The sequence below is a fragment of the Rattus norvegicus genome, chromosome 1, assembly GCF_036323735.1.
Source record: "Rattus norvegicus strain BN/NHsdMcwi chromosome 1, GRCr8, whole genome shotgun sequence".
NCBI lineage: Eukaryota > Metazoa > Chordata > Mammalia > Rodentia > Muridae > Rattus > Rattus norvegicus.
Genome location: NC_086019.1, coordinates 108757122 through 108782809, shown reverse-complemented (window position 1 = coordinate 108782809; position 25688 = coordinate 108757122). Strand labels below are relative to the sequence as shown.

Genomic DNA, 25688 nt, shown 5'->3' with positions numbered 1-25688 from the left:
CCTTCACCATTGTGGCAAGATTCTTTAATTTTCCGCCCCATTTCCTTTGTCATTCAACAATGCACATTGCCTTTTTTTTCCCCTATAGACAAGCTGCGATCACAAAACAAGCTCTGGGGTAGGCCAAGGCTGGAAGCCATATGAGTAAATTCAAACTCCAGCACCCCAACCTACCTTTGTCACCCAAGTAGCAAAGTCAAGGATAAAGGTTTTTTTTTTATCAGAATATTACCACTAACAAACATCCCACCACTTAAACAATAAACTAGATGGGAAACACATGGTAGTTGGCTTTGACCCTCACAATCTCTACACTTGATTCCAGACACATATGATGTATACGGACCTTGCCAATTTCTTATTTTTATTTTGCTGTCCATTCCCGAGAATATAATACTTTCCCTCCCTACTCTTGACTGAGGACCAAAACTCACCAGTAATTTTCATTAGCTTTCTCCCTATTGAATTTTAAACGTAGACTTGCCAGCAATGGGTTTGTTTCCCTTTTTAGGCTTCCGTGCGTGCTAGTCTTCTTACCTTTCAGAGTTCCAAGATAGTATAAATAATTACTTCACTGTAAAACTAATCAAAGTCCCTTCTCCTCGACTGAAATCCTCTGCTCTAACTCGCTTCACAAACGTACAGACCCAGTTTACTTGCACCCAAACCGAATACCTGGACTCCAGCCGGCATTCTCAATTGCCTCTAAGACGCATAGCGACCCGCGGGTGCGGAAATCTTGGCTTTCAGCACCATGGACAGTACCTGGGATCCGGTTTGGGAGCAGCAGCACGAGGAACTAGGGAGAACTCCTCTGTCTGCCCTCAGGCAAAGCTCCCAAGTAAGAATACCTGAACCTAAGCCTTCGAAAATGGTTCTCTACCTCTTGCCTATTGCACAGATAGTTCCAAAAAGAAATACCCCAAACGAGCCTGCCATCCTTATCCCCCACATCCACCTTTCTTCTTTAGAGAATAAAAGCAAGCACTCACCATGTCTGATGCGGACAACAGATTGAACCGTAGAGTAAAACCCCGCTACTGGTCTAGGTTTGGCCCTGGAACAAGAGGCGCTTTCTATATCTCCCCAGGAAAGGCCGGGTTTGCGTCAGTGGGAAGCAAGGTGCCCTTCGTTTGACATCTTCCTGATAATACACGTTTGATAAATCATTACCCCTTTGGATTCGGATTTTAAAGGGACAACAGCCTGGAGTACGCGGTCTTGTTGCCACTCGGGTAGGAGGGGGCTGCGTGCTTGGCGTGACTCATGTGGGTCTGATTACTAAACCAAAGCCGGTGGGAGGGAACGAGAAAAGTTTGCCACCTCCTAATTAAGGGAAACATGGGAGAGACACGTCCCACTGCGCCCAAGACTCCAAGGCAAGGCACAGCCGCCAAGCAAACGGATTAGACTGGAGTGAGGGAGGGGAGTCAAACCAGTCTCCCTCTCCCACCACATTCGCTTGCACTCTCCCTGAATCTATGTCAGATTCTAAAATATCACTCCCCCAAATAATGGCAGGCCTGTCTCAGGTATCCAACCAGATTGTCCATCCTGTTCCAGGCTAGGGTCCTACATTCGGTGAGAGCACACCTGGCTGGTCAGTGTGTGGTGTCTAGATCCCTACATTCCAACCTTTCCAGAAAACCAGTCTAGGAAAGACCCCGGGTTTTCGTTTAAACTATTACATGCATTTTCTCATCCCTGTTTTCTCTCTGCTAATCCTGTTTCTCATTGTACTTTTTAGGCTCTTGTGGAATTTTTTTAATATTTAATTTTAATACTGACTTAGTCCTTCAGCCTCGTAAAATCCACCCTTTCTCCATAGTCCTCCAAACAAAAATCCTTTAAAATTGGATCGGAACAGTTTTACCTGAAACTAGGATCTCCAGCCACCCGGGACAGGGCTAGCCCTCTGGGAAACCATAAGAGGACTGCCAACCCTAAGATGGGTGCGTGCCCAGCCTTGAGTGGCCAGGTGGATTGTGGACTTTACCTGGGGTACAAGGCAGCAGCGACAGTTACAAGAGGGGAAAACCCTTGGCAAAGATGTCATTTGGAAACTAGAAGGGGATTCGCAGCAATATGCCTCTCCTCTCCCTTGTCTTGACAGCCTAGCTAGGGAACCATAGCCTCTGGAACGGGAAGCTTGGAAAGCGCTGCACTCCGCGCAGCGGGGCCCACCGCCTCCGGGTCCTTGCCGTCGCACTCGACTGGGCCGTCTCCCTGCGGAGCCAGGACAAAGCCGCGGCAGCCGAGGGCGCAGGCTGCGGTGGCAGATTGCGGTGGACGCCGGGGGCATTGCTGCGACACTCAGGGTCTCCTCCCTCACCCTTCCAAGACTTCAAGAGTGGTAGATGTCTCTGTGAGCCTGGCTCTCTCAGGATAGCCACCTGGATTCCGGGTCTGCATTATTTGGGATTGGGGGTGGCGGGGGATGGGGTAGATAGGTAGCCAGAGGAGCTTTGTCCTCCCAGTGTCTTTCGGGTTCCAGATAGCCTTTTATTGACATTTACTGTGTTTTCACTATCGGGCCATCTGCAACACTTCCACGAAATTATCACATTTAAGTTTGCCAACAGCCTTTCGGAAATCATTCCCATGTTAATTCTGTGAAAGCTAAGGTCAGGGTCTATTTTGAACGTCAAAGAAGTTACTGACTCCTCCACAGAACGTTGCCTGCACCAGTCACCCACTCTAGGCGACAGAGAAATGGAGAAGGACTCAGAAGAGGAATAAATGGATGCCTGGGACCCTGGGTACGCTTACTGAAAAGAGCTCTGAAAGCCAGTAAGGTTCACAGTCCTATAATATCCCCAGATCCCAAGAAAGAGCAAGATCCGGGAGTGGAGAAATGGGAAGCCTTGGCCTCTACGGAGTCATGAGACCCGCCCCTAGTTAGATTCAAGTCTGGCTCAGAGGTCCATAGGCCACTTTGACTGCAAATAGTCACGACTTCAAAGCTTGTGGCCAGTCTCCAAATTTGCATTCCAGCAGCCCCTGCCAAACTTGACGCGCGCGGGAGTCGGTGGAGTGTGCAAAAGAACCTGGCCAGTAAGGCGGGATGCACTGAGGTGGCTGAGTCGTGCAGGACTGCTCCCCGCTGCCCTCCACCTCTACTCCGTTGCTGACTGTGAGTGATGCCCAACACCCCCGCTCAGTCTCCAGACCTGACGTGTCTCCTGGTCAAGTGCGCATTTGGGTTAGCGTGGGGCTAATCAGGTCCTGCAGAGGCGGGTGAGTAGGAGGCGCTCAAACTCCACAAAGGCCCCCTCCTCTAGCCGCAAGTTTCCAGAAAGGAGGGGCTGCAGATAGAGCAGAGAGACTGTTCAGAGACCAGACAACAAGAGTCACTCTGACAGGATAGTAACCAAAAGAGCAACTCCTTCCTTCTCCCCTCATCTCCCCCACCCCGCGAGTGAAGCAGAGACCTGACACTGGAGCGAATCATCTGGAGTCCAATTGTGTGTCAGTACCTGCGAGGTTCAAAGGATGGGGCTGCGGAACTAAATAAAATTAATTAATTAATTAATTAATTAATTAAAAAGCAGAAATGGGTGGGGTGAAAAGTCTGTCACCCACCCCACATAAGCCTCCACCCCCTGCCTCTTCTGCCGCTGCCGCCTGCCTGTTCAGAGTGATAATCTGGGCCGGTGCACACCGCAGCCAAGGAGGCTGTAAATCCGCATCCATCAGTGTGCAGCCATTCGGTCGGAATTAGCCAGTCGCTATGGCCTTAATTACTTTGTCAAAGATGAAAAATAGTAATTGATTTTGTCCTCTATCACTTGCCCCTCTCCCCTCCTTCCTTGCAGATAAGCAAATAAATAGCTATTTGGAAAGACTATGTCCACCACCCGGCTGGGGCAGCCGAGGGAAAAAGAACTGTCTGGAGATAGCATTGAAGCTGGTGTTTGTGCCAAGACTCAAAAGGCAGCTGGAGCTCAGGATGAGAGTACCCAGAGGACAGCCATGCTAAGCCAAGGAAGCCAGGCAGGAAAGGAAAGGGTGTTTTACTCTACTATTCTCTCAGTGCAGTGCCTTCTCTGGTGCAGGATTTGGTACAAGGAAGAACCTGCAGTATGATTCATCGGAAAGGCCAAGGAACTTGCCTGGGGTCTGCAGGCAGAGCTAGGATTGGAGCCAAATCTGGGTGGGTTCCAGTCCACCCCATATCATACGGAAGAAATGAAACGTGGTGTGAATTGTGCGTCTTTGTTTAGTTGATGTCTACGTGGGTATGTCAACCCTTACCTCTAACGGATGGTGGATGGCGGATGGGAGGGCACCACGTGAATTTCAGGTGACATTGCTTGACAGTCAAGAAGCCAGGCAGCACTTTCTCCGCCTGCCTACTGCTACCTATTGCCATTACTGCGTTGTGTTAAGAATCTAAGCTCTGCAGACAGACTGCACTGCCTCCTGGTTCCCTGACCTTGAAGGACATTGTCCGTTTGTTAAATAAAGAATTAACCAGGGGCAGGCGGGGAGGGACTTGAAGATAAATGAGAGGGTGCACATGAATGGATTGAAGCTGGTGTGCTGAGGATTGGCCATTGCTATATTCTGTCTAGGTGGACTAAGGTACGCTTGAAGACTTGCAGATTTAGGAAAAACAACAGATCTCTGGGCCTGGTTCACAGGGTACAATATGAGTAGATGGATACAAAGAGCAGACAACTTTCCAAAAAGATAGCCACTGTGAACCCATTTTCTCCTTAGCCAATAAAACAATCAAGAGTTTACCTCTTTCTTTTTCTTTTAACTTTTTAGTAAAAAAAAAAAAATGCCCAAAACACTGAAGCCGCTAGGAGTCTGTCCAGAAGCACCTTTGTTTGCATTAAGGTAAAATACAGTGCACATTGCAGAAGCTTGGAACTTAGTATTCAGCCGTGTCTCGGGTTGGTCCAGCTCTCATTTAGATACCTGGTGTCAAGGGACACAGACATATCAAAGCAAGTCTCCTTCTTTAGATCAACCCAACGGAGTCCATACTGAGGACTCTTTGTACCAACTGCACGTCACAGATCCAGACACTCCTGCCGGATGCTGGCTCCCAACTCTGCAATAACGAGGAGGCTCACGTCACTGCAGCAGCATGCAGACCAATAGGTGCTGGCCACAGAAGTGGGAGAGCTTAGAACAAACTGTAAAGGACCTTCAAGGACAGCTGAAGTCTCTCACCCTACTTTCCCGGTGTGTGTATGGGGGAATCCCAAGAGCCACGTGTAACAATAGAAACAAAGTCAATTAGCACAGCCTTTAAAAATTCCACCGTATGATCCTTTCAGCTGGCAAAACTAGTCTTAGTAGTATTGCCCAGTGCAGTTAAATCTGTTTTCTTATGGCACAATTGACAAAGTGAAACAAATATACATGACCATTAGATCATTAGTATGCAAAGTTTTGTAGCTGTTAACATGGATTAGAGTCAGATTGGAGATTTTTAGGAAATCTTGAGATACGCCAGATATGTAGAATGTGTTTAGGAGAATTAGGTACGTAGCTCAATCCCGAGATTACTTGCTCACCATACCCTAAGACCAAGTTCAATCCCCTGCACTGAATAAAACCCGGGAATCATGGGTCACACCTGTAATGTCAACATTTGGGAAACGGAGGCAGAAGAATCAGACGTTCAAGGTCATTCTTAGCTATACAGTGAGTTTGAGGCTCGTCTGAGACATATGCAACTCTGTCTCAACGTAAATAGACATTTTTTTGCATAAAAGAAGTTAAAGTATTATGAATGCGCACATAGGGCCACCCAGACGTGGAAGCACACATATCAGGAGGCAATTAGGAATTAAGCTAACTGGTCAATGCTGTGAGCATTGCTGTGATCAAGGTAGATGGTGACAATGAAGAGAAGCCAAGGAAAAGGAGAGAAAGGGTAGAAAACTTGAACTCTCAAGTCTAACTGTACAATAATACTCACGAATCTATGTCAAAATGCTATGTATACTTTTTAAAGAGATTAAATTCAGGGATAGAATCTACCACCCTAATGGATGAGAACACTCACTGACCTGGCCTCTGACACCCGCATGTTGGTCAGTATCCATCCATAGCCACCACCTTTCTCTAAGACACAGAGCTCAGAGCAAGGAAGTGAGATAATTAAGTGACCAAGTGCCAATGGTCCTATTAGTCCTTTTCACTTCCTGAAACAAGGGCTGATATTCAGGTTGGCCTTGAACCCACTACAGAGCCAAGAATGATCTTGACCTTCTGACCTTCCTGCCTCTATAACTTGAGTGCTGGAAGGTACAGAAACACCCATCACAGGCAGTCTGTGCCAGGCTGGAGATCAAACAGGGACTTCACTCACACAGGCAAACACTCCACCCACCAAGCTTCCTCTCCAGCCCTCGTTCTGCACTAGAACCTGGTCCTATCTTCTTGCTCTGCTGAGATGGAAGTGAGGTCTAATTAAGACCTTCAGACGACACAGACCAGAAAAACGTGCTGCAGTCGTATTCTTTCTGCCCCCATCTTTAGTGTTCAGTAAATGAAAAAAGAATTAAAGTCACACCAAATTGGAATTTGTGTCTTTCTCCCACATCGGTGCCTTTTGGGTAAGCACCGTACATTGAAGTCTTTGTTCTTTGTTGTTCTAGATAGCTGCCTTTACTCAGTGTGTACTCTTGGTAACTGTTTAGTGATTTTCCAGTTGTGAGTCTTCTGTGATTATCCATCTGCTCAGACTCCCAACACTAAAAGTGGGAGATCTAGCCTCCCAAGAGAGCTTGGCTCTTAATCATTTTGAGTATCGAGGGAGGCGATTTTGAGATGCACTGGATACAAATTAATTGACACTATTGCCTGCCATGTTGGTAAACACGATTGCGCTCACTTCCACTGGTCTTTTCTTGCTGTCCCAGTTAGCTGGGGGAGGGGGACTGGATTTGAGTTGAACTCACTGTTAGGCAAAACTTGCAGGAATCCCCAGCAAACAGAGTGGAAAAAATGCTGGGAAGCTTCACTGGACAGGTAGTTTGTGGACCTAAGCATGACTCTACGAAGATTCAGTAAGGTACAGTGAGGACTGTAGGTGCACTGGGAACAACTTCCAGGTGACATTAGTGATGCCGCAGGACCTTCTGCTTTTGTCACTACATGCACCTTTGCAGATTTTGTTGAAGGGAGCCTAGACAGTATTGCCAAATGTGTGCCTATGGGTTCCGTTAGTCTGTTGCACACAACAGGCTGAGATACAACCAAACAACAGCCTTGAAGAATCTGACCCTTCTTTGACAAGTTAGTTAATCACAACGGTGGTAATCAAGTCCCATAATGTCACCAAGAGGACTTGGAAATGATTCTGAGTGTTCTTGATCAGTCTCTTAGGATTTGTACTCTTCTAGCCTAGACCTATTCCTGTGTGGTGAACTCAGCACTTTACAGTGACAACTGTGAACCAAGTTCAGCCACCACTTAGCTGAATGTTCTCAGAGGCTACTCGGCCCCCCTGTCCTGCCTTTCCTTTCAGCAAGACTGGTTAACTGCTGAGAGTAAATTCTAAGAGTGTGTTACAGGTTCCAGGGGGAAAACAAACGGGATAAAACAGTGAGAGTCCTTGCCATACGGGTTTGGAAAGTTACCTCAGAAGTGGCTATTACTTAGATCTAAGCCTGCACAGTTTCTGTATGTAAACCCCAGCATGTCTGGATTTGTTTTATTTTGTTCATCTTTTCTAACAGGACATAAGTGTCGCCTCTTTTGTGTTTTGCTTTGTTTCCCATGAAAATGCCAGCTCCTGCTATAACTGCTGGGATCTGCGGAAGCCTCTGGGACCTCCTCCCTAAGGTCCATTGCTTTGCTTCCTCCCAAGCTCTTCACGAGCAGAGACTGCACACAGTCCAAGCCTGGCTTGTATCCGCCACACCGGAATTGTTCACCCGTCGAGTGTCTTTTCCTATTTACATGTAAATTAATTAAGATGAAATTAAATGTAAAATTTCATTCTTCAGTCACAGTAAATAAACTCTTAGTGTCCGACAGCCATTCGTGCTGGGTAGCTTAGAGCGGTGCTGTCACTGGAGGGAGATTCTGTGGGGAAGTACTAGTCCAAACTGCAATCCCTTCAAATGCAGAAGGCGTGGCCTGAAGTAACATTTATTTATTCTTTCACAATTCTCACACACACAGAGACATACACACACAATATATATACTTTGGTCATATTGCACCATTGTCCTCTCTTGTCTCCTCCCCAATTGGAACCCTTCCTCCAAGTCTCCCTCCCACTTTCAGTCTTGGTGTGTGTGAGTGTGAGTACATGTGTGTGTGTGTGTGTTTGTGTGCATGTGTGAGGGTGTAAATGTGTACATGTGTGTCCTTGCTTAATTGAGGACCACTTACCAGTGGCTACACCACTGAGGAATATGGCTCCCCTTCCTCCAGGAACCATTAGCCCAGCACTCTGTATCATCCGTGTATATCTCTGCTCAAGCCTCCATTTTGAATTCTTGGCATGGGCTCCTAAACATGAACTGCACAATATCTGGGAATCCAGTCTTGTGAGTCTGTCTGCTTGATATCTGTCTGTGGACACTGGCAGGGAGCTATTGACTATGCACCCACACTATGTGCAGAAGGGGTCTCTTTCAAGCCATCTTCCAGGGCTTGCCAGCAGTCAGCAATTTTAAAATATTGATGGTGTGTTTCTATAAAGAATAAACCAAATTCCCCTTTAGTATAAAGGGTTTTTTTTAATAAAAGAATATTTCTTGGTAAATATAAATATTTGTAATTGTCAGTATGCACAATATCCACGTTTTACAGCTATTAGAACCAAACAAATGAGCCCATCTGTTTACACAGGATTTAATTACACAGTTTTGAGAAATGATGCAAATGTCGTCAGACCAGGCAGGATCCATGAGCACTTCCTCGGCAGGGAAAAAAACCGCCTGGGTCTGGGTTTCCTCTGTGTTCTGCAAATTGTTTGCATGATGACGTGCTTTTCCAGGTCATTAACCTGGGCACAGCTGGGGAGGGGGGGCAAAGGAAGAGCTTCGAACAAACCATCCTACGGGCTGAGTGATTGGTAGGGCCAACAAAAAAATAAAAAGAAGAACCTCTGTCACTGACCCCTGAGGGAGCATTTGGGGAATGGTAGCGTCTGGGATGGGCATGGTTCAATGCTCTCGTTGTTCCTTGAAGTCCTGCTTTCACTGATACTGAGAGAAAAACCTGGACTATGCCCCATGGGAGCTGTTCAACGTGATGACAGCAAAGACATTTAGGATGTTGTTTGTGAGACCATGCTTTCAAGGAGTACATCTACAACGTGTTACTAGAATGCTCTGTTTGTTTCCTGAGACTTCTATTGTGATCTGTGGTACTATTGTGCTCTCTCTCGTGCTCTCTCTCTCTCGTGCTCTCTCTCTCTCTCTCTCTCTCTCTCTCTCTCTCTCTCTCTCTCTCTTTCTCTCTCTCTCCTGATTGATACAAGGTCTTATTATGTAGCCCTGGCTGGCCTTGAAGTTACAGAGAGCTACCTGTCTCTGCTTCCCTAGTTCTTGGATTAAAGGTGTGTGCTACCCCACCCAGCCCTGTGATGTCTTTTTATCTTATTTTATTTTATTATGCATATGGGTGTTTTGCCTTCATGAATGTCAAAGTGTCACATATGGGCCTGGTGCCCACTGAGGCCAGAACAGAGCACTGAATTTCCTGGAACTGGAATTACAGATGATTGTGGGTGCTGGGAACTGAACTTGAATCCTCTAGAAAAGCGTCCAGTGCTTTAAATTGCTAAGCCATCTCTCCAACTCCTATATTTTGTCTTACAGTCTAGAAGGAAAATAAAAAGAAAATGGACTTTATCTCCTCTGGACTCTCTTGTTTACCAGGGGCAGAAATCCAACTTAAAGACTCCCGGGGAGCTAGGGGATGGATGGGCTGTGGTTGGAAAGTCAAGGCAGATGGCTGCCAGGCTGTGCATAGCAATATCTGCTCTCCAAGTCTTGGTCTCTGTCGGTCTTTCTGTCTCAGGCTCTCAGAGTCGGGTGTCCTAGTTACCAGGCTACTCTAAGATGTGAGTTCCCACCCTCATTGATGAATACACTGATAGCTATTGTGGCGAGGGGGGGGGGGGTAAGAAGAGCCTATCTTTGTTAGCAAGTATCTTTGTTACAGTGGCTGAGATTCTAGTGACACACAGAGTGGACTTGTCTTGCAAAATCTCACCAAGCCTGCCACTGTGGAACAAGCAGACATTTGCAAAGTTGAAACCGTACCTGTGAAACTGAAGTACTCTTCGACACCTTGCAAACTTTCTGGCCATTCTCCTTGAAAGTCAGGTCTCATAACCTGGCCCGTCAAGGTTACCTCTGTGAGGGGAGCATCGTCTGTCTCCAGTGAAGGCTGAGTGTGAGTTATCACCACTGCTTGGCTCTCAGAAGGGAAGCAGAGCATGGTTCACTACTGGGTCCCCACAGGGGACTCACTGCTAGGATCCAGATTCCAAATTCAGTGCCTTTGATCCACAGTCTGCAGATGGGTGGTATTTTTCAGACCAAGAAAACAGTGTTAGAGAGATCCAGTGAATTACCTAGGGCCAGATACCAGAGACCCAGACGATGCTTCCTTCCACAGCCTCACTGATCTCATTGGATGTCCCACCATCAAGCTGTCTGCCTCACTTTTTAAAGTAGAGCAGCCAGGAGCTGGGGAGCCCCTAAACCATCCACGGGCAGCTGCCACCTTCTGAACCCTAACCCTTTGAAAGGATTTTTTTGAGCCACTGTGTGCATCACGCACAAGTGTGTGCACCAGATACTGTTGAGATCTGACAGAATACAGTTTGGATTGTGTTTCTTGGAAACAGATTGGAGTCCACACCACTAGCAGGTCCTCAGCAGGCAGCACTATGGGGGAAATGAGGTCTTTACAGAGGCAATCAAGTTAAAATGAGGTCGTTAAGGTCGACCCTAATTCAATGTAATTAGTGTCTTTATCAAGGGGGAATCGACTCGCAGAGGCAAGTATACTTGGAAGGCGATGAGAAGAAACAGAGGGAAGACAGTCATCGATTAGCCAGGGAGAGAGACACTCAGAACACCTTCTCCCCTCGGATTCCCGGTTCAGCAGGTCGAAGCTCTCTGGTTTTGTTACTGTAGCCTCCCCTGCACACACACAGGAGCGCCGAGCATTTCAGTATGGGGTTGCTGACTGGATGGTGGGAAAACAATCGTGTAACCAGACAGCATGGAGGAAGCCCTCTCTATTCTGAGGGCCTATCTACCTTGGACCTTGGAGTTCCTGTTCCCAGGCCCCCAGGCAGCATTCCTGGGCTCCACCTTGCAGACAGTGGCTGATAGGACTTCTTGGCCTCTGTAAACACAAATCAAGCTGAAATTAAATATCTCTCTACACATTGCCACACACTCTACTGGTTCTGTTTCCTCTGGAGAATACTAACCCCTCACCCCCACAAAGTTTCTATCTTGTCTCTGATAGCCCCAATAAAACCCGAGGTAGAACATGAAGCTTACTTAGATTTTGAGCCCAGGATACCCACATAGACAGTGAAAAGCTGGATAGCCTTCGTTCCTCTTACTCTTCATCCTCTTTCTCGGAACTACACTTAAGTAGGGTCACGGGCATACATGCTTAATAAGACTTTAAAACGTGATTACTATGTCAGGTAGGGACCAAACAGAAGCTCTCAGAGAGACCTGGTGTGAATGTCACCCAGCCTTGCAAGCCTTAGGCAAAGGCTGGCACTGTTTTCAGTTCTCCTTGCTGTTGATGTTAGTCTGCCTTTTTTTATCGTGAAAATGACATCTCAGTATATGTATTTATCAACTATTGGGCTGTCATCTGAAAAATGAGAGTTCATCTAATTGTCTCCCCCAACCAATGGAACCCTCCTTGGTGCCATCAGTTAGCGTTAGCAAGCAATACTTATACAAATGGGGTATCCTGGAAGGTGGGCACAGCTCTACGAACTGAGATGCATCATCTACAGTAAGCCAACTTACAAATTAAATGGGGAAATCGAGTAATTTAAATTTGAGGAGCTCCAATTTGGGGAGGGTGACGGTGTTATTTTCAAGGATACCAGGAGCTACTTAAGGTCCCGAATTAAATAATGGAGCCAACAGAAAGTTCTCAACTGTGAAGCATGAAAAACATGCTTAGGGCAGGGCCAGAAGAAGGGGCACGGGGGTGACGGTAGATGTTATGACAGTAAGAGATGCACTTAGCCCTGTGTTTCCTCACGATTTTTATACTGTGGGAGCCAGGCTTGGCCATGTGATTTGCTTTAGCAATAAGATGTAACTGGACGAGACTTGTTTCTTTGTTGTTGTTGTTTGTTTGTTTATCTTGAGATAGACTCACTGTGTAAACCTGGCTAGCCTGGAACTCTCTATGTAGACTAGGCTAGCCTCCAACTCACCCAGAGATCTGCTTGTTTCTGCTACCCAAGTGCTGGGATGAAAGGAATGTATGGCCCACCCAAGTGACAGATTTCTGGCAGCAATTTCGAGGAACACATTTCGAGGAACTGTATGAAGCTGTCTGAGAGCTGGTGTGGTGGTGGCTGGCTCATCCATGAACTCCCAGCACTCAGGAGGTTGATGTGGGGAGGGAGGGTGGTGACTTTGAGGCCAACCTAAGATACAGAGGACATTCTGTCCCCGAACAACAGAAAGCATTGGATGGCTCTCACCCATCTTTTCCATCAGGAGACCAGTATATCCCAGACAGAGGCTGCTCTTTTAATCCCACATCCCCGAACAGAGAGCATACAGAATGGAGCCATACTCATTTCAAGGGTGTGCTCTCTAAGCAAGCAGTTTATTTTCACTGTTTTCATTGACTGAGGCTGGTGCTACTGCCTGAAACATCAGCTTAGGGGAAGCTAGATGATCCCTAGAGACCCAGATGAAGTGCACAGGGAAACCAGGATAGATCGGATAAATAAAACAGTGAACAAAAGGAATAAAATAAAAACAGCCAGCAAATAATCCCTATGATATCTTTCTAGCTCTGAAAAGGAAACTACAAACTGAAACAATGACAGTGTCCTGATGGGTAAAAGATGTGTGAGGTGTATCCCCAGACGCCGGCTACAAAGACTTCTGTGATCAGTGTGGTGGCACACCTCTAACCTTCAGGGTCAGCCTGGACTAGAGAATGACAGACACCCTGTCTCGACCTGGCTTTGCCACCTTTCTGTCAGAAAGGTGCTTGTGCTGGCTGGACTCTACCAGCTCTCCAATGTGGCTCCCTCAAAAGCAACTTCTCAAAACATGGGCTGTTAGGTGGGAAGAACCCCGAGGGAGTCAGAGCCAGCTTTGTACCAGGTAACTGGTAAAGGTGTTTTGCATTCAGGTCATACATGCTCTGTTGGTCCTCAAAGAGGTCAAGACTGGGTTTTGTGGGGAGGGGAACGAGAGAGAGAGGTCAGAGGTTAAGAGCAATGGCTGCTTTTGCAGAGGACCTGGGTTCAGTGTCTAGCACCTACATGGCAGCTCACAACTATCTGTGACTCCAGTCTCAGGAAATCCATCCCCCCACCCCTTCTAGTCTCTGTGGGCACTGTAAGTACTCATGTAGGAAAAACACTCATATGCATAAAATACAGAAAATAATTTTTTTAAAGTAAAGAAAAACAACTGGGCTTTGGACTGAATGTATCTTTACTTAGAACAGCCTATGGGCTTCCTGACTGCACCCAAGTCAGTTATAATTTCTCTAAGTGTTACTCTACTTTTTGGAGAGTAAGGTATTCATGCAACTGTCTAAGGGCATTGTTGTTGCTGCTACTGCTGTTGCTATTGTTGTTGTTGCTAGTAATACAAGACCACAGACCAGGTAAGCCCTCAGGAAACCTGTGAGGTCCAAGGTCAAAGGGCTGCATCTGGCCATTGACTTCTTTGTAGGACAAACATCACATGGCAAGAGACAGAAAACAGCCATGTGTCTGAGTCTTCTGCTCAGTCTTCTTATGAAGACTCTTCTTGTAGAGGTCCCATTGTAGGGTGTCCTTATGATCTTACTAGGGTCGTGTCACCCCTCAAAGGCCCAACCTCCAAAGACCATAATTGTACAGTCTCTACTCTTTTCTTAGTTAATTCATTTATTTTTATGTATGTGAGTACACTGTTGCTCTCTTCAGACACACCGGAAGAAGGCATCAGATCCTATTACAGATGGTTCAAGTCACCATGTGGTTGTGGGATTTGAACTCAGGACCTCTAAAAGAGCAGCCAGTGCTCTTAACCCCTAAGCCATCTATCTCCCCAGCCCCTATCTCTACTCTTGTTAACAGCTCACAACAATGACTGGACTCCACCATGTGTTTCTGGGAAGACAAATGCTGTGTAAACTAAAGTATGAATCTCCCTCATGGGGCAACTGAGAAGGAAGTAGTGATGAACATGAGCTGTAATATCTGTAATTGCTATGATTATTTCTCTTGGTCATAAGGTAATCTCTGTTCCTAACACTCACAAAAGTATTGTAATTATCAGCACCAATGCTGCAAACACTTAAAAAGAAACCTGTGTGTGTGTGTGTGTGTGTGTGTGTGTGTGTGTGTGTGTGTGTGAATGCTCATATATATGTGGGTGCATATATGCATATACATAAAGAAATCAGGGTAGACCTTGTCATTTCTTGGGTATCATCTTTTTGCTTGTTTTGATTTAGGATTTCTCACTGGAGCTCATCAAGTACTAGGCTGACTGACCTTTGAACCCCGTCTCTGCCTCCCTAGCACCAGGATTATGAACTCACATCTGAATTTTTTTGTTTCTTTGCTTTTGTTTTGTTGTGAGAAAGATTTTTACTATGGAGCACTGGCTGGCCTGGAAACACTGTGTAGACCAGGCTGGCCTCGAACTCACAGATCTAACCTGTTTCTGCCTCCCTGCCTTTGAACTAAAGGTGTAAAGCCCTACTATACCTAGCACATATGGTTTTTTCCCATCAGTTCTGGGGTCGGACATAGGTCCTCAGGTTTGCAAAATAAGCCCTCTTTTAAAATATATACTAAGAGAAAATCATTAAATTAATAGAAAATCATCCCAGTGATATCTGAGATCAAATTCCCTTGACCTTCAAATTCTGTCTGGAAGGTAAGAGTAGGATTGTTAAATTCAGTGTGCATCCTTTACAACTTACTGAAATAAATGCTTCTTCTTCCTCCAATCTTCTGTGTGATAAGGGAGGGGAAAAAACTTTAGGGAAGAAAAGTTACTAGATTTGAAAACTGGTTTTCCAATTACTAGGCGTCTGCAGAGAGAGATGCCATAATTGCTCAAGGAGAAGGCAAGGAAAGAGATAAGGGAGTAAATTATCCAGAGGGTCCATGGCAGAAGACTAAAGATGCAGGCGCGTTCTCCCCGATCCCGTCAGACATGACGGAATGAAACTGTGCAACTCACCAGAAAATACTTCCCCCGCAATCAGTCTTCAGCAGGCTTCTCTTCCCACCTCCACCTCCACCGATGCTACAAGGAGTTACTATGTCATGAAGTCCCAAACAAGTGAGGGACGAGGACCAGGTGGTAGAAGTTCTGCTGCCTGGATGACAGGGAAAAGCCTGGTACACCGCACTGAAGTATGGGAGACGCTGAGGCGGGGCCTGGGGCGTGGGGGCGGGGCTGGCGTACTCTGACTCACTGCCATCCTGTTTGTCCTGTCTTTGATCACAGACACTAACAAGGCCAGATTTGGACAAGGTTGACGTCTATGGACCATTGGCATTGACTTGGCATTCAATATATCTCCTGGCTAGTCTGGTGACTTCTTTCCCCCTTGATCAAATGAAGGTTTCTAGCCTTGGATTTTATGAGCACGTGAGTGCTTTGTCCTTAGAGCCAACAGTGGAGGGGTTTGTTTTTTGTTTTTTGGGTTTTTTTTTTTCTACAATGGCCTTCTAGAACTCACCAAGTGTAGCTTTTTAACTCTCTTTACTGTGAATGAAATCCATTCCAGATGAGATCCCATTTGACTTTGCACATATGCCTCACACACTATTGATAAAGTATTTATTCAGCAAATGTTTGTACCTGAGCCAGGTATTCAAGGGGACACAGCAATAAACTAGATTAAATGCAGTAGCTAGCTGCCTTCATTAAGTTTATGCTCTACCAGGGCCAACTATCTGGCTATTGTGATAAGACTGTAATGAAGCCAGTGCTAGCAGCAAACAGTAATGAACGATTGTCCCTGACAATCGTTAGGTACAAAGTACACCAACAACACATTCACTCATTTAAGGTAGAGAACCTTGGTAATCCTCCTACTGCCATTTCAAAACTGAGGAAGAGAGTCAGTGCACCAGTAAGAGCACTGCCTGCCCAAGCACGGGGACCTAAATTCAAACCAGTACCCACACAAAAGCTGCCTGTGGCTAAGTGAATCTGCCACAAAGGAGAGTGCTAGAGTGAGCTACCTCGTGTCCTCTTCTGGCTTCTGCGTGCGTGCGTGCATGTGCTCCACCCCTACATGCATATGCAACACACACACGAACACACAGAGACAGACAGACAGACACAGAGAGACAGGGACAGGGACAGACAGAGACAGAGACAGAGACAGACAGAGACAGAGAGAGGAGCAGACAGAGACAGAGACGGACAGAGACAGAGATAGACAGAGACAGGGACAGACAGAAAGACAGACAGACAGAGACAGAAAGAAAGAGACTGGGACAGAGAGAGACAGGGACACAGAGAGAGAGAGAGACAGACAGACAGACAGACAGACAGACACAGAGACAGACAGAGACAGACACAGAGACAGACAGAGACAGACAGAGATCATAGGTAATATAATAGAACCAGGCTATGAGTCAGCATGGTTTGCCTTCCTGATGATGCTTTTAGCCCCTGTGCTGTGACTGAAGGAGCTCTGGGAGTACAGGGTAATGGAACACAGTTCTTTAATCTGGTCCATATACTTAAGGAAGATATTCTGGTGAACCTTGCAAGACAGGCAGGGTTTAGCCTAGGAGGGATAACTGTGTCCAGCTGAAAACCAGAGGAGCCTGCCAGGCAGCGAGTTACTGTGCAGAGTTATTGCTGTTAAGTGATTTCTAGCGGTGGTCTTAGGTAGGACCTCAGAAATCAGGGCTTCTGGGCAACAGCCATTCTCTTTTTCTGACTGCTCTACGCAAACTTACCGCAGACAAAAGCAAGGGGACCCTGAGGTGAAAAGGTTTCACTTATATACCTTCCTCTTAGAAGAAGTTGAGGCGTCTCAAGGTTTCCCTAACCAACCAATAGCCCACATGGGGCTGTACTCCCACCTCCAGGCCAGGACTTAGACTTTCCTTTCTTGAGAACAGGAGATTTTTTTTTTTCAGGTAGAAAGGGAAGAGTGGCTGTTTGAATAGGCAGATGATATCTGACAGACCAGACTGAAGCTCTACCTAATCACACATGTAACAATTCGGCCACCAACCAGAACATAACAAAATAAAGGGGCCTGAGGAAGCCCAGTATGGGAGTCGAGCTTGAGAGATGGTGAGAGATAAGGCCAGCAGTGAGCAGGGCAGGGAGCTCCCTGTGTGCCTCCATAAGGTGTTTCCACAGACCCTGGAGATGAAGGGGATCATGGGAACTTAGATAAGTCAAAGATCTGTGGTGACTGGTTAGAAAAGCCATTCTGGTAGCTCTGTTAAAGACAATTTGAAGACAGAAAGGTGAGCGGTGGGCAAGCAGTTGGAATGATGGTGTAGAGGGGAAGCCAGGGATGATGGTGTCTAGATGATCCGCAGAGGAAGGAGATGGGGAGAAGGGGGTGGCCACTGTAGGAGGTCAAACCTCAGCAAGAGCCCTGACAACTCGAGGACAGTTATTATTGATAAATGGCCTCTGTGTTTTCACAGAAACCATCAGCATAGCTGCTGAGTCAGCAGCACGGCAGGCCTTTACAGTTCTGTACTCACAGACTGGATGGCAAGACTGCATTCAAAGCCAGAAGTTCAGGCTCATCATAGAGAACTGGCAAATATAGTAAAAAAGGAAAAAAATAAAAGGGAAAGAAAACCATGAAATCTATTTTTCACATCTGAATTTTATTTTATTTTTTTAAAGATTTATTTAATTATCATATAGAAGTACACAGTAGCTGTCTTCAGACCCACCAGAAGGGGGCATCAGATCTCATCCCAGATGGTTGTGAGCCACCATGTGGTTGCTAGGATTTGAACTCAGAACCTCTAGGAAGAGCAGTCAATGCTCTTAACCACTGAGCCATCCCTCCAGTCCTACATTTGAATGTTATTTATGCCTGCTATATATTCATGCGTATGCATACAGTATGCCACAATCCGGAATGGACTTACACCCCCAATAAACCTGTCATAAGTTGAAAATATTGGAAGTCAAGTGCATTTAACACAGGTCAGTGATCAATGTACCAGCTTAGAAACATAGATAGCACACTGTGGGTGGTCTGTTGTTTATCTCCCAATCACACGGCTGAATGGGAGCTGGGGCTTGAAGCTGCCTGGCACTGGGAGGGAAGAGTGGCCCTTGACCGGGGAGGGGGACTCTAACGCTTGCAGCACGTTCACGCATGCTCACACTGAATGCGTGCGTGGTACTTCTCACCGTATGCTGAATTTATAGGTTGGCGATTGTTTATGTAGAAGCTCCACTGGTTTATGGTAAAAATCCACTGTCCTCTGTCTCAGAATCTCCAACAGTGTGCGCCGCTCCATTGAGTTATCCACGAAATCTCTGGGTCATTCCTCCTGATGTTCGTCTTCCCGCCTCCAGCAAGCACGATTATTCCATTATTTCTTAACTTCCAAGGGAGGTTAAGAACTTTGGTTTCTTCCTGATGTCACTTCAGTTCCTGCGAAAGATCATGCACCCCTTTTTCTGAGCTTGTTAAAGTCAGTTGGTACCAAAAATGGGGGCTGAAATGCTATCCAGTATTTGTTTTATGGTGGTCATGTGACTGTTGTTAGATGAGACATTTAGAACTGTAGGGATATACAGTTTCATTCTCATACGAATGTGCACATGTGCACTCATGTGGGCATGCATGAGTGCATGTGCATGTGTGTGCACATTCATGCCTCTGTGTGTGTGTGTGTGTGTGTGTGTGTGTGTGTGTGTGTGTGTGTGGTCAGAGATTGAAGCCAGCATCTTGTGCCTAACCAGACACAAGCTTTAGCCCACTGAGCTTTATCCCCAGACCTGGTTCAACTCACAGCAAACTGCCAACCTCTCCATGAACCAAAGCAAAGCATTGTACAAGTCTTCACTAAATATGTAAATACTCTTCCAATATATTTAAAAACATTGTCTTGTCTTGCAGCTATTAGCTCCCTGCTCTTCTGTGCACAGGCTACTCTCTGGGCTTTTGTGTTTGTTCAGTGTTTTTGTAAGACCGATCCGCCTAACGTGATGGTTTAGAAACAAGAGTCAGCTGTTTAGCTCACAATTCTCCAGGCTGGCCATCTGGGCTGAGGTCAGGCAGGTGGTCCTCCTGGTCTGGGCTGGGTTTCCATTGCCATCCTCAGGAGCTGCAGCTTAGTTATGTGGCTCTGACACTTGATAGCAGAGAGCCACTCTACATTCCCTCTTAGCCACCGTTTCTCTTGTTTTTCTTCCTTCTGGTGGCTCATCCCAGACCTTAGGGGGTAACAAAGAGATGAGAAGGAGGAAATGTCCAAGGTCTAGGATTGAGACTAGGATCACAACTACCTTGCTTCGATCATGTTCTACTGGCTGAAGAAGGCACACCAATCTAGAAGGAAGGGGTTCAAATGCAGATTCCATGCCTTTAAAGCAAACCGTTATTTCTTATTTTGTGTGTGTACTTGCATATGGTGGGCAAGTCCAGCCCACATGTGGGGATATGAGCACACCTTGTGGGAGCTGGTTCTCTTCTTCCACCACACGGGCCCTAAGGATTGAACTCGAGTCATCAGGCTTGGCAGTAGGCCAAGCCGACTCTCAAAGATGACTTGAACTGTTGGGCCATCTGAGAGACACAGATTTCCTTTCCCGATGGAATAATTGAAAAGTCACTCTGCAAGGTACATGAACAAGATGGTCGACAGTTCCACATAGTCTACCAGGTTGTTCCTGGCATTGCCTTTACCATGAGCCTTACAGTTTGTAACGTGTGTGTGTGTGTGTGTGTGTGTGTGTGTGTGTGTGTGTGTGTGCTACAATGTTAGTGTGAGCAGTCAGAGGATTAAAGTGAATTTGGAGGATTAAACTTAGGTCATTGGGATTTCAAAGCAAATGCCTTTATTCACTAAGCCATCTTGCCAGATCAGAGTATAGGGGTGTATTTAACTTTTATCCTTGCCTGTCTTCTTTGTTTCTTTTCTTTCTCTGTCTCTGTCTGTCTCTGTCTCTGTCTGTCTCTGTCTCTGTCTCTGTCTGTCTCTGTCTCTGTCTGTCTCTGTCTCTGTCTGTGTCTGTCTCTGTCTCTGTCTGTGTCTGTCTCTGTCTCTGTCTGTCTCTGTCTCTGTTTCTCTCTGCCTCTGTCTCTCTGTCTCTGTCTCTCTCTCTGTTTCTGTCTCTCTCTCTTCTTCTTTCCTTTCCCTTCTCCTTCCTGCTCCTCTTCCTACTTCACCGTCCTCTTTCTCTCTGGCAGGGATCTTAAGAAGCCCAGGCTGGCAAAAAATTCAATAAGTAGCCAGGGATGACCTTGAATTTCTGTTCATTTCCCTTTCAAACCTTGAATCCTGGGATTGTAGGTGTGTGCTATGGCACCCAGTTTTGTTTAACTGGTACTGGGGGATTGAAGCCAGGGCTTCTAGCCAGTAGGCAAGCACTTAACCAACTGAGCAATATCCTCAGACGTGGTTCTGCTATTTCTACTCTTTCTAAAAGTATATTTTAAGTTAGACTTATTCATTTTAAGTTAATTTTACCTGTGTGCCAACTTCAGGACTTGTATTAGATCCATCATGGTCAGATATGGTAGTAAAGGACTGTGATCCACAGCTTGGGAGGCTGAGGCCGAAGGACCACCAGCATAAGACCAGCCTGGAGCATACACTAAGACTCTGTCACAAAACTAGAAAAAAAAATCACAGAGGAGACTTGATTGGATGAAGGTTGAAAAAAGGAATGATGTCTGAGGATTCCACCTTCATATTGATCTTTTTTAACCCCTTGATTGTCAATGGATAGGACTACTAACAGAAAGGGACACCAAAGAATGGACATCTTAATTGGAACGGGAGTGCATGACTCTGAAGGCCGACTTGCTGTTTTCTTTTTCTCATCAGAATCTAAACATCAAGGCACTGCCGAGCAGTGTTATGGTCAGCCTGTATTAGGAAGATTGGTTAGCACCACTTACGGGACACGTACTAGGGTAAATGGTGGCTCTGGCTGGGTTCTTGGGGGGTGCTGGGGAGTGGAGCCCCTTGAGACTCAATATGGTTAATGGCTGTGAGTGGTTAAGACTGCAGACACCGCTGGGGAAGGATTCCCAGAAGGCTGTTTGTGCTCTACATTGGGGAAATTAAGCACTGAGAATGTGTTCAATTTAGATCCATCTGATCTGTGCGTCTCCTTCTCATCCTTTCCCTCCAGAAAAGACTACTGTGCAAACAAAGGCATTTGACGGTCACTTCAAGTTACTAGGAAACAAGGCATTTGGCACCTGAGCATCTTGAAAAGCAGAGAGAAAAGTCACCTCATTCTAGTTGGTAAGGGTCTCTGCCCAAAGCAGAGGTCATTATCGAGTGTGCTGGCTACCCAGCCACTTGGGATACAACTTGGGAGGAAAGACAGGAGGACTGAGTTGAGAGCAGTATGTTTAGAAGAATGGGTCGACATTCAGCAGTCAACAGATGTTTCAACAAATGAAGCCATTTGCCACCAAGCCTGAGGGGCCTAAGTCAGATCCCTAAGACCCACAAGGTAGAAGGAGAAAACTAATGACTGCAAGTTGCCATTGACCCTTGTGTGTACTTAGATACATCAACACATAAGTGTTATGAAAAATGTTAAGAAATCCATCCATATGGTAGAAATCTATATAGCTGTTATTAAAACAAGGTAGACCATTATTGTTGACTTCAGTAGTATTTATTTATACCAGACTTTTTTTTGAGATAGGGCCTCTTGTAGCCCTGGCTGGCTTTTAATTATTGTGTGGCCAATGATGGGTTTGAACTACTGATGATCCCTTGCATCCCTTGTGGAAAGAGAGGCTGGAACAGTACCCTGAACAGTGGATGTTTGACATCCCTGGACATCCTACCTTCAAAATTGAGACTCGTCTCAGCTGCCATTCCATGCTGCCTCAGTTTCCTAACAGTGGCTTCCAACACCAACACTCTGTAGCCCCTCCACCAGCAGCTTTTCCAGAACTTTGTAATGACACCGAGTACAAGTTTGGGGTCGGAATGATGGGGAAGTCTAGAAAAAGAAAAGTCAAGAGTAGAAAGTCCTCTCTGGGCCATGCTCCCATGATGACGTCTGCACTCAATCTAGTTAAGCACCTACTGCTTCACTGGACAGGTTTCAGCCCCCTGAATGGCCTGGTACCCCTCAATGTGATGTCAGACTACAGGAAAGAGCTCCAAATGGAAGAGGTCACTTGCTATAGGTGATTTGAACTCTACACGGTCGTTTTCAGTATTACTGTGACTCAGGGTTGCTTCTGGGATTCAGCCGGCATGGGTGGGATGGTTAGCGGTCTTAAGGGCACAGGACAATCCTTAATTAATGAACCAGCCACACTATGCAGCTTTCACATGGCCTCAAAGACACTTATAGAGGAGAAAAGGCTTGTTTATAATTTCTTGGCTCTGGAAAGTAGGTAGCTCTTTGCTTCTTTCTTTCTTCCTTCCTTTCTTCCTTCCTTTCTTTCTTTCTTTCTTCCTTTCTTCCTTCCTTTCTTTGTTTAAAAAAAGAGGTTTTCATATCCTTCTCTTCCCTTTTTCATTCCACCTCCCTCTTTTTTCCCACTTGGCCAGGTCTCATGTAGCCTGGGCTGACCTCAGATTCACTACGTAGCTGAAGATGGATTTTTGTGTGGGTGCAGTGGAACGTCATTGCTGGTATTCAAGAGAGTAGGGAGGGCTCCCTAGGCCCCTCCTGTTATTATGGGGGTCTGGAATGGAAATCATGAGGGAGATGCTCAGTGTTGGGGGCCAAGTTGGGATGGGGACTCCTCAGCAATTGAGGGCCTCTCTCTTGTTCTCATTATCCTTGCTGGGCTGGGTGGTCCAAGGCTTCTTACTCCTTGGAGGCCATATAGGCCATGAAGTCCACCACTCTGTTGCTGTAGCTGTATTCATTGTCATATCAGGAAATGAGCTTTACAAAGTTGTCACTGAGAGCAATGCCAGCCCCAGCATCAAAGGTAGAAGAGTGGAAGTTGCTGTTGAAGTCACAAGAGACAACCTGGTCCTCAGTGTAGCCCAGGATGCCCTTTAGTGGGGCCTCAGACGCCTGCTTCACCACCTTCTTGATGTAATCTTACTTGGCAGGTTTCTCCAGGCAGCACATCAGATCCACAATGGATACATTGGGGGTAGGAACATGGAAGGCCATGCCAGTGAGTTTCCTGTTCAGCTCTGGGATGGCCTTGCCCACACACAGCCTTGGCAGCACCAGTGGATGCAGGGATGATGTTCTGGGCTGCCCCATGGCCATCACGCCACAGCTTTCCACAGGGGCCATCCACAGTCTTCTGAGTGGCAGTGATGGCATGGACTGTGGTCATGAGTCCTTCTATGATGCTGAAGTTGTCATGGTTGACCTTGGCCGGAGGGTGGGGGGGCTAAGCAGTTGGTGGTGCAGGATGCATTGCTGACAATCTTGAGGAAGTTGTCATATTTCTCATGGTTCACACCCATCACAAACATGGGGGTATTGGCCGAAGTGGGGGAGGTGATGACCCTTTTGGCCCCACACTTCAAGTGAACTCCAGCCTTCTCCATGGTGGTGAAGAAGCCAGTAGACTCCATGACATACTCAGCACCAGCGTCACCCCATTTAATGTTAGCGGGATCTTGCTCCTGGAAGATGGTGATGGGCTTCCCGTTGTTGACAAGCTTCCCTTTCTCAGCCTTGACTGTGCCATTGAGTTCGCCATGGGCAGAGTCATACTGGAACATGTAGACCATGTAGTTGATGTCAATGAAGGAGTCATTGATGGCAACAATCTCCACTTTGCCAGATGCAGAGAAGTCAGCCCTGGTAACCAGGTACCCAATACGACCAAATCTGTTCCCACCGACCTTCACCATCTTGTCTACGAAACGAGGCTGGCACTGCACGAGAAGATGCGGCTGTCTCTGGAACAGGGAGGAGCAGAGAGCCTGAAGATGATTTATGCTTTCATCTCAGCATCTTGAGTTCTGGGGTTCCAGGCGTGCACATCTGGTTGACTACTTCATCTCTTTCCCATGCATGTTCTTGAATCAGCCTCTCCCAGGAGGTCATTGTTTTTTTCTCCCTTGAAGGTCAGCTCCAGGCTGCACCCCATGCCTCATCCCTTCCTCCTTCCCAGAGCTATGATTTCATCTCCCGTCTCTCTGTTACCCAGGGAAAAGAATACTAGAGTTTTTGAATTTTGTTCCTACTGTAGGCCAGCTTTTCAGCCTTAACAAGTGTAATTGCGTGACTCACCCTCAACCCCAAGCCTGCTTGGCATGGTCACTCACTCCTCTCTCACTGGTGACACATCTGAGACATGGCACCACTACAATGACTCTGCAAATCAGTCATTTGTACAGTCAGAAGTGACCACCAAGTTAACAGAGTCTAATCTCCAAAACAAAGGCTTGTCAATCCAACTAAGGTTTTAATCGATTCTGAGGCTTCGGAGACTGTGGTAAAGCTGGGAACGGTCACTCAGGGTCACTCCCAGACACTCCTGTTACTTTGGAAGCTCCTCTGTGCTTGCTTGCCATCAACTTCTCCTCCCACTCCAACTCCAGGCAATGACTAATCCTCTCCCCCACAGCTGAGCCAAAGTCTTGCTCATGTTCCTCAAGCACTGACCTAGCCCCAATTTAATCTCTCTCTAGATTTACCTTTTTAAAAAAAATCAATTTTATGAATATTTTGCCAGCATTTATATATCTGTGCACTATATGTGTGCTATGCTCATGGAGGCCAGAAGATGACGTTGGATCCTTTGAAACCGGAGTTGGAGATTAATGTGGGCTTCCATGTACAGTGCTGAGAATGGAACCAGGATCCTATGCATGGGCATCTAGTGCTCTTAACGGCTGAGCCATCTCTCCAGCCCGCTGCTATCATTTCTTACTTCTCATTGGTTCTTAGTTTTCCACAGGGGGATGACACCTTTTTGTCTTCCTGTTAAGTGGCTGGACAGTTTCTGGTTGGGGGACTAGTGCTGCTCTAAGTGTTCCAATACAGTCTTGGTGTGGGTTTTATGAGCTTCAGTTTCTCTTGGACATATCCTTAGGGGTGGAATTGCAGGGTTGCTTTGTCCTGTTCTCTTTCTCCTCTTCTGCCACTTCCTCCTCTTTTCCCCTCCTCTTTGTCTTTCTCTTCCTCGTCTCTCTAATTAAGTGTTTTTACTCTTGGAATTCATCTTTGTTGAAGCTGCAAAGCTCCTGGTACCTGAGATACCAGAGTGGCATCCTGGTGTCCCCATGCTCTCAGAACTGTCAGAACCACAGCGACAGAAAGAACCGTGTGTGTGTGTGTGTGTGTGTGTGTGTGTGTGTGTGTGTGTGTGTGATTCCATATATA

General features: G+C 46.4%; 1 protein-coding gene and 1 pseudogene across 9 annotated transcripts in view; both read right to left on the bottom strand.

Moving 5' to 3' along the window:
• The window catches only part of Slc6a5 (solute carrier family 6 member 5), a 65929-nt gene extending 50364 nt beyond the window's left edge, over positions 1-15565 (bottom strand). For 2 of the 9 annotated variants that reach the window (XM_063275053.1, XM_063275237.1), the window contains exons 1-2: positions 15408-15564; positions 11255-11343 (exon numbers count right to left, since the gene is read on the bottom strand). In XM_063275053.1, the coding sequence (XP_063131123.1) occupies positions 11255-11296 (42 nt within the window). In that variant the 5' untranslated portion in view covers positions 11297-11343; positions 15408-15564. 9 annotated transcript variants of the gene reach the window in all.
• A 6944-nt stretch (positions 15566-22509) lies between these two features.
• Positions 22510-24301, bottom strand: Gapdh-ps53 (Glyceraldehyde-3-phosphate dehydrogenase, pseudogene 53; annotated as a pseudogene).
• Positions 24302-25688: the final 1387 nt, after the last annotated feature.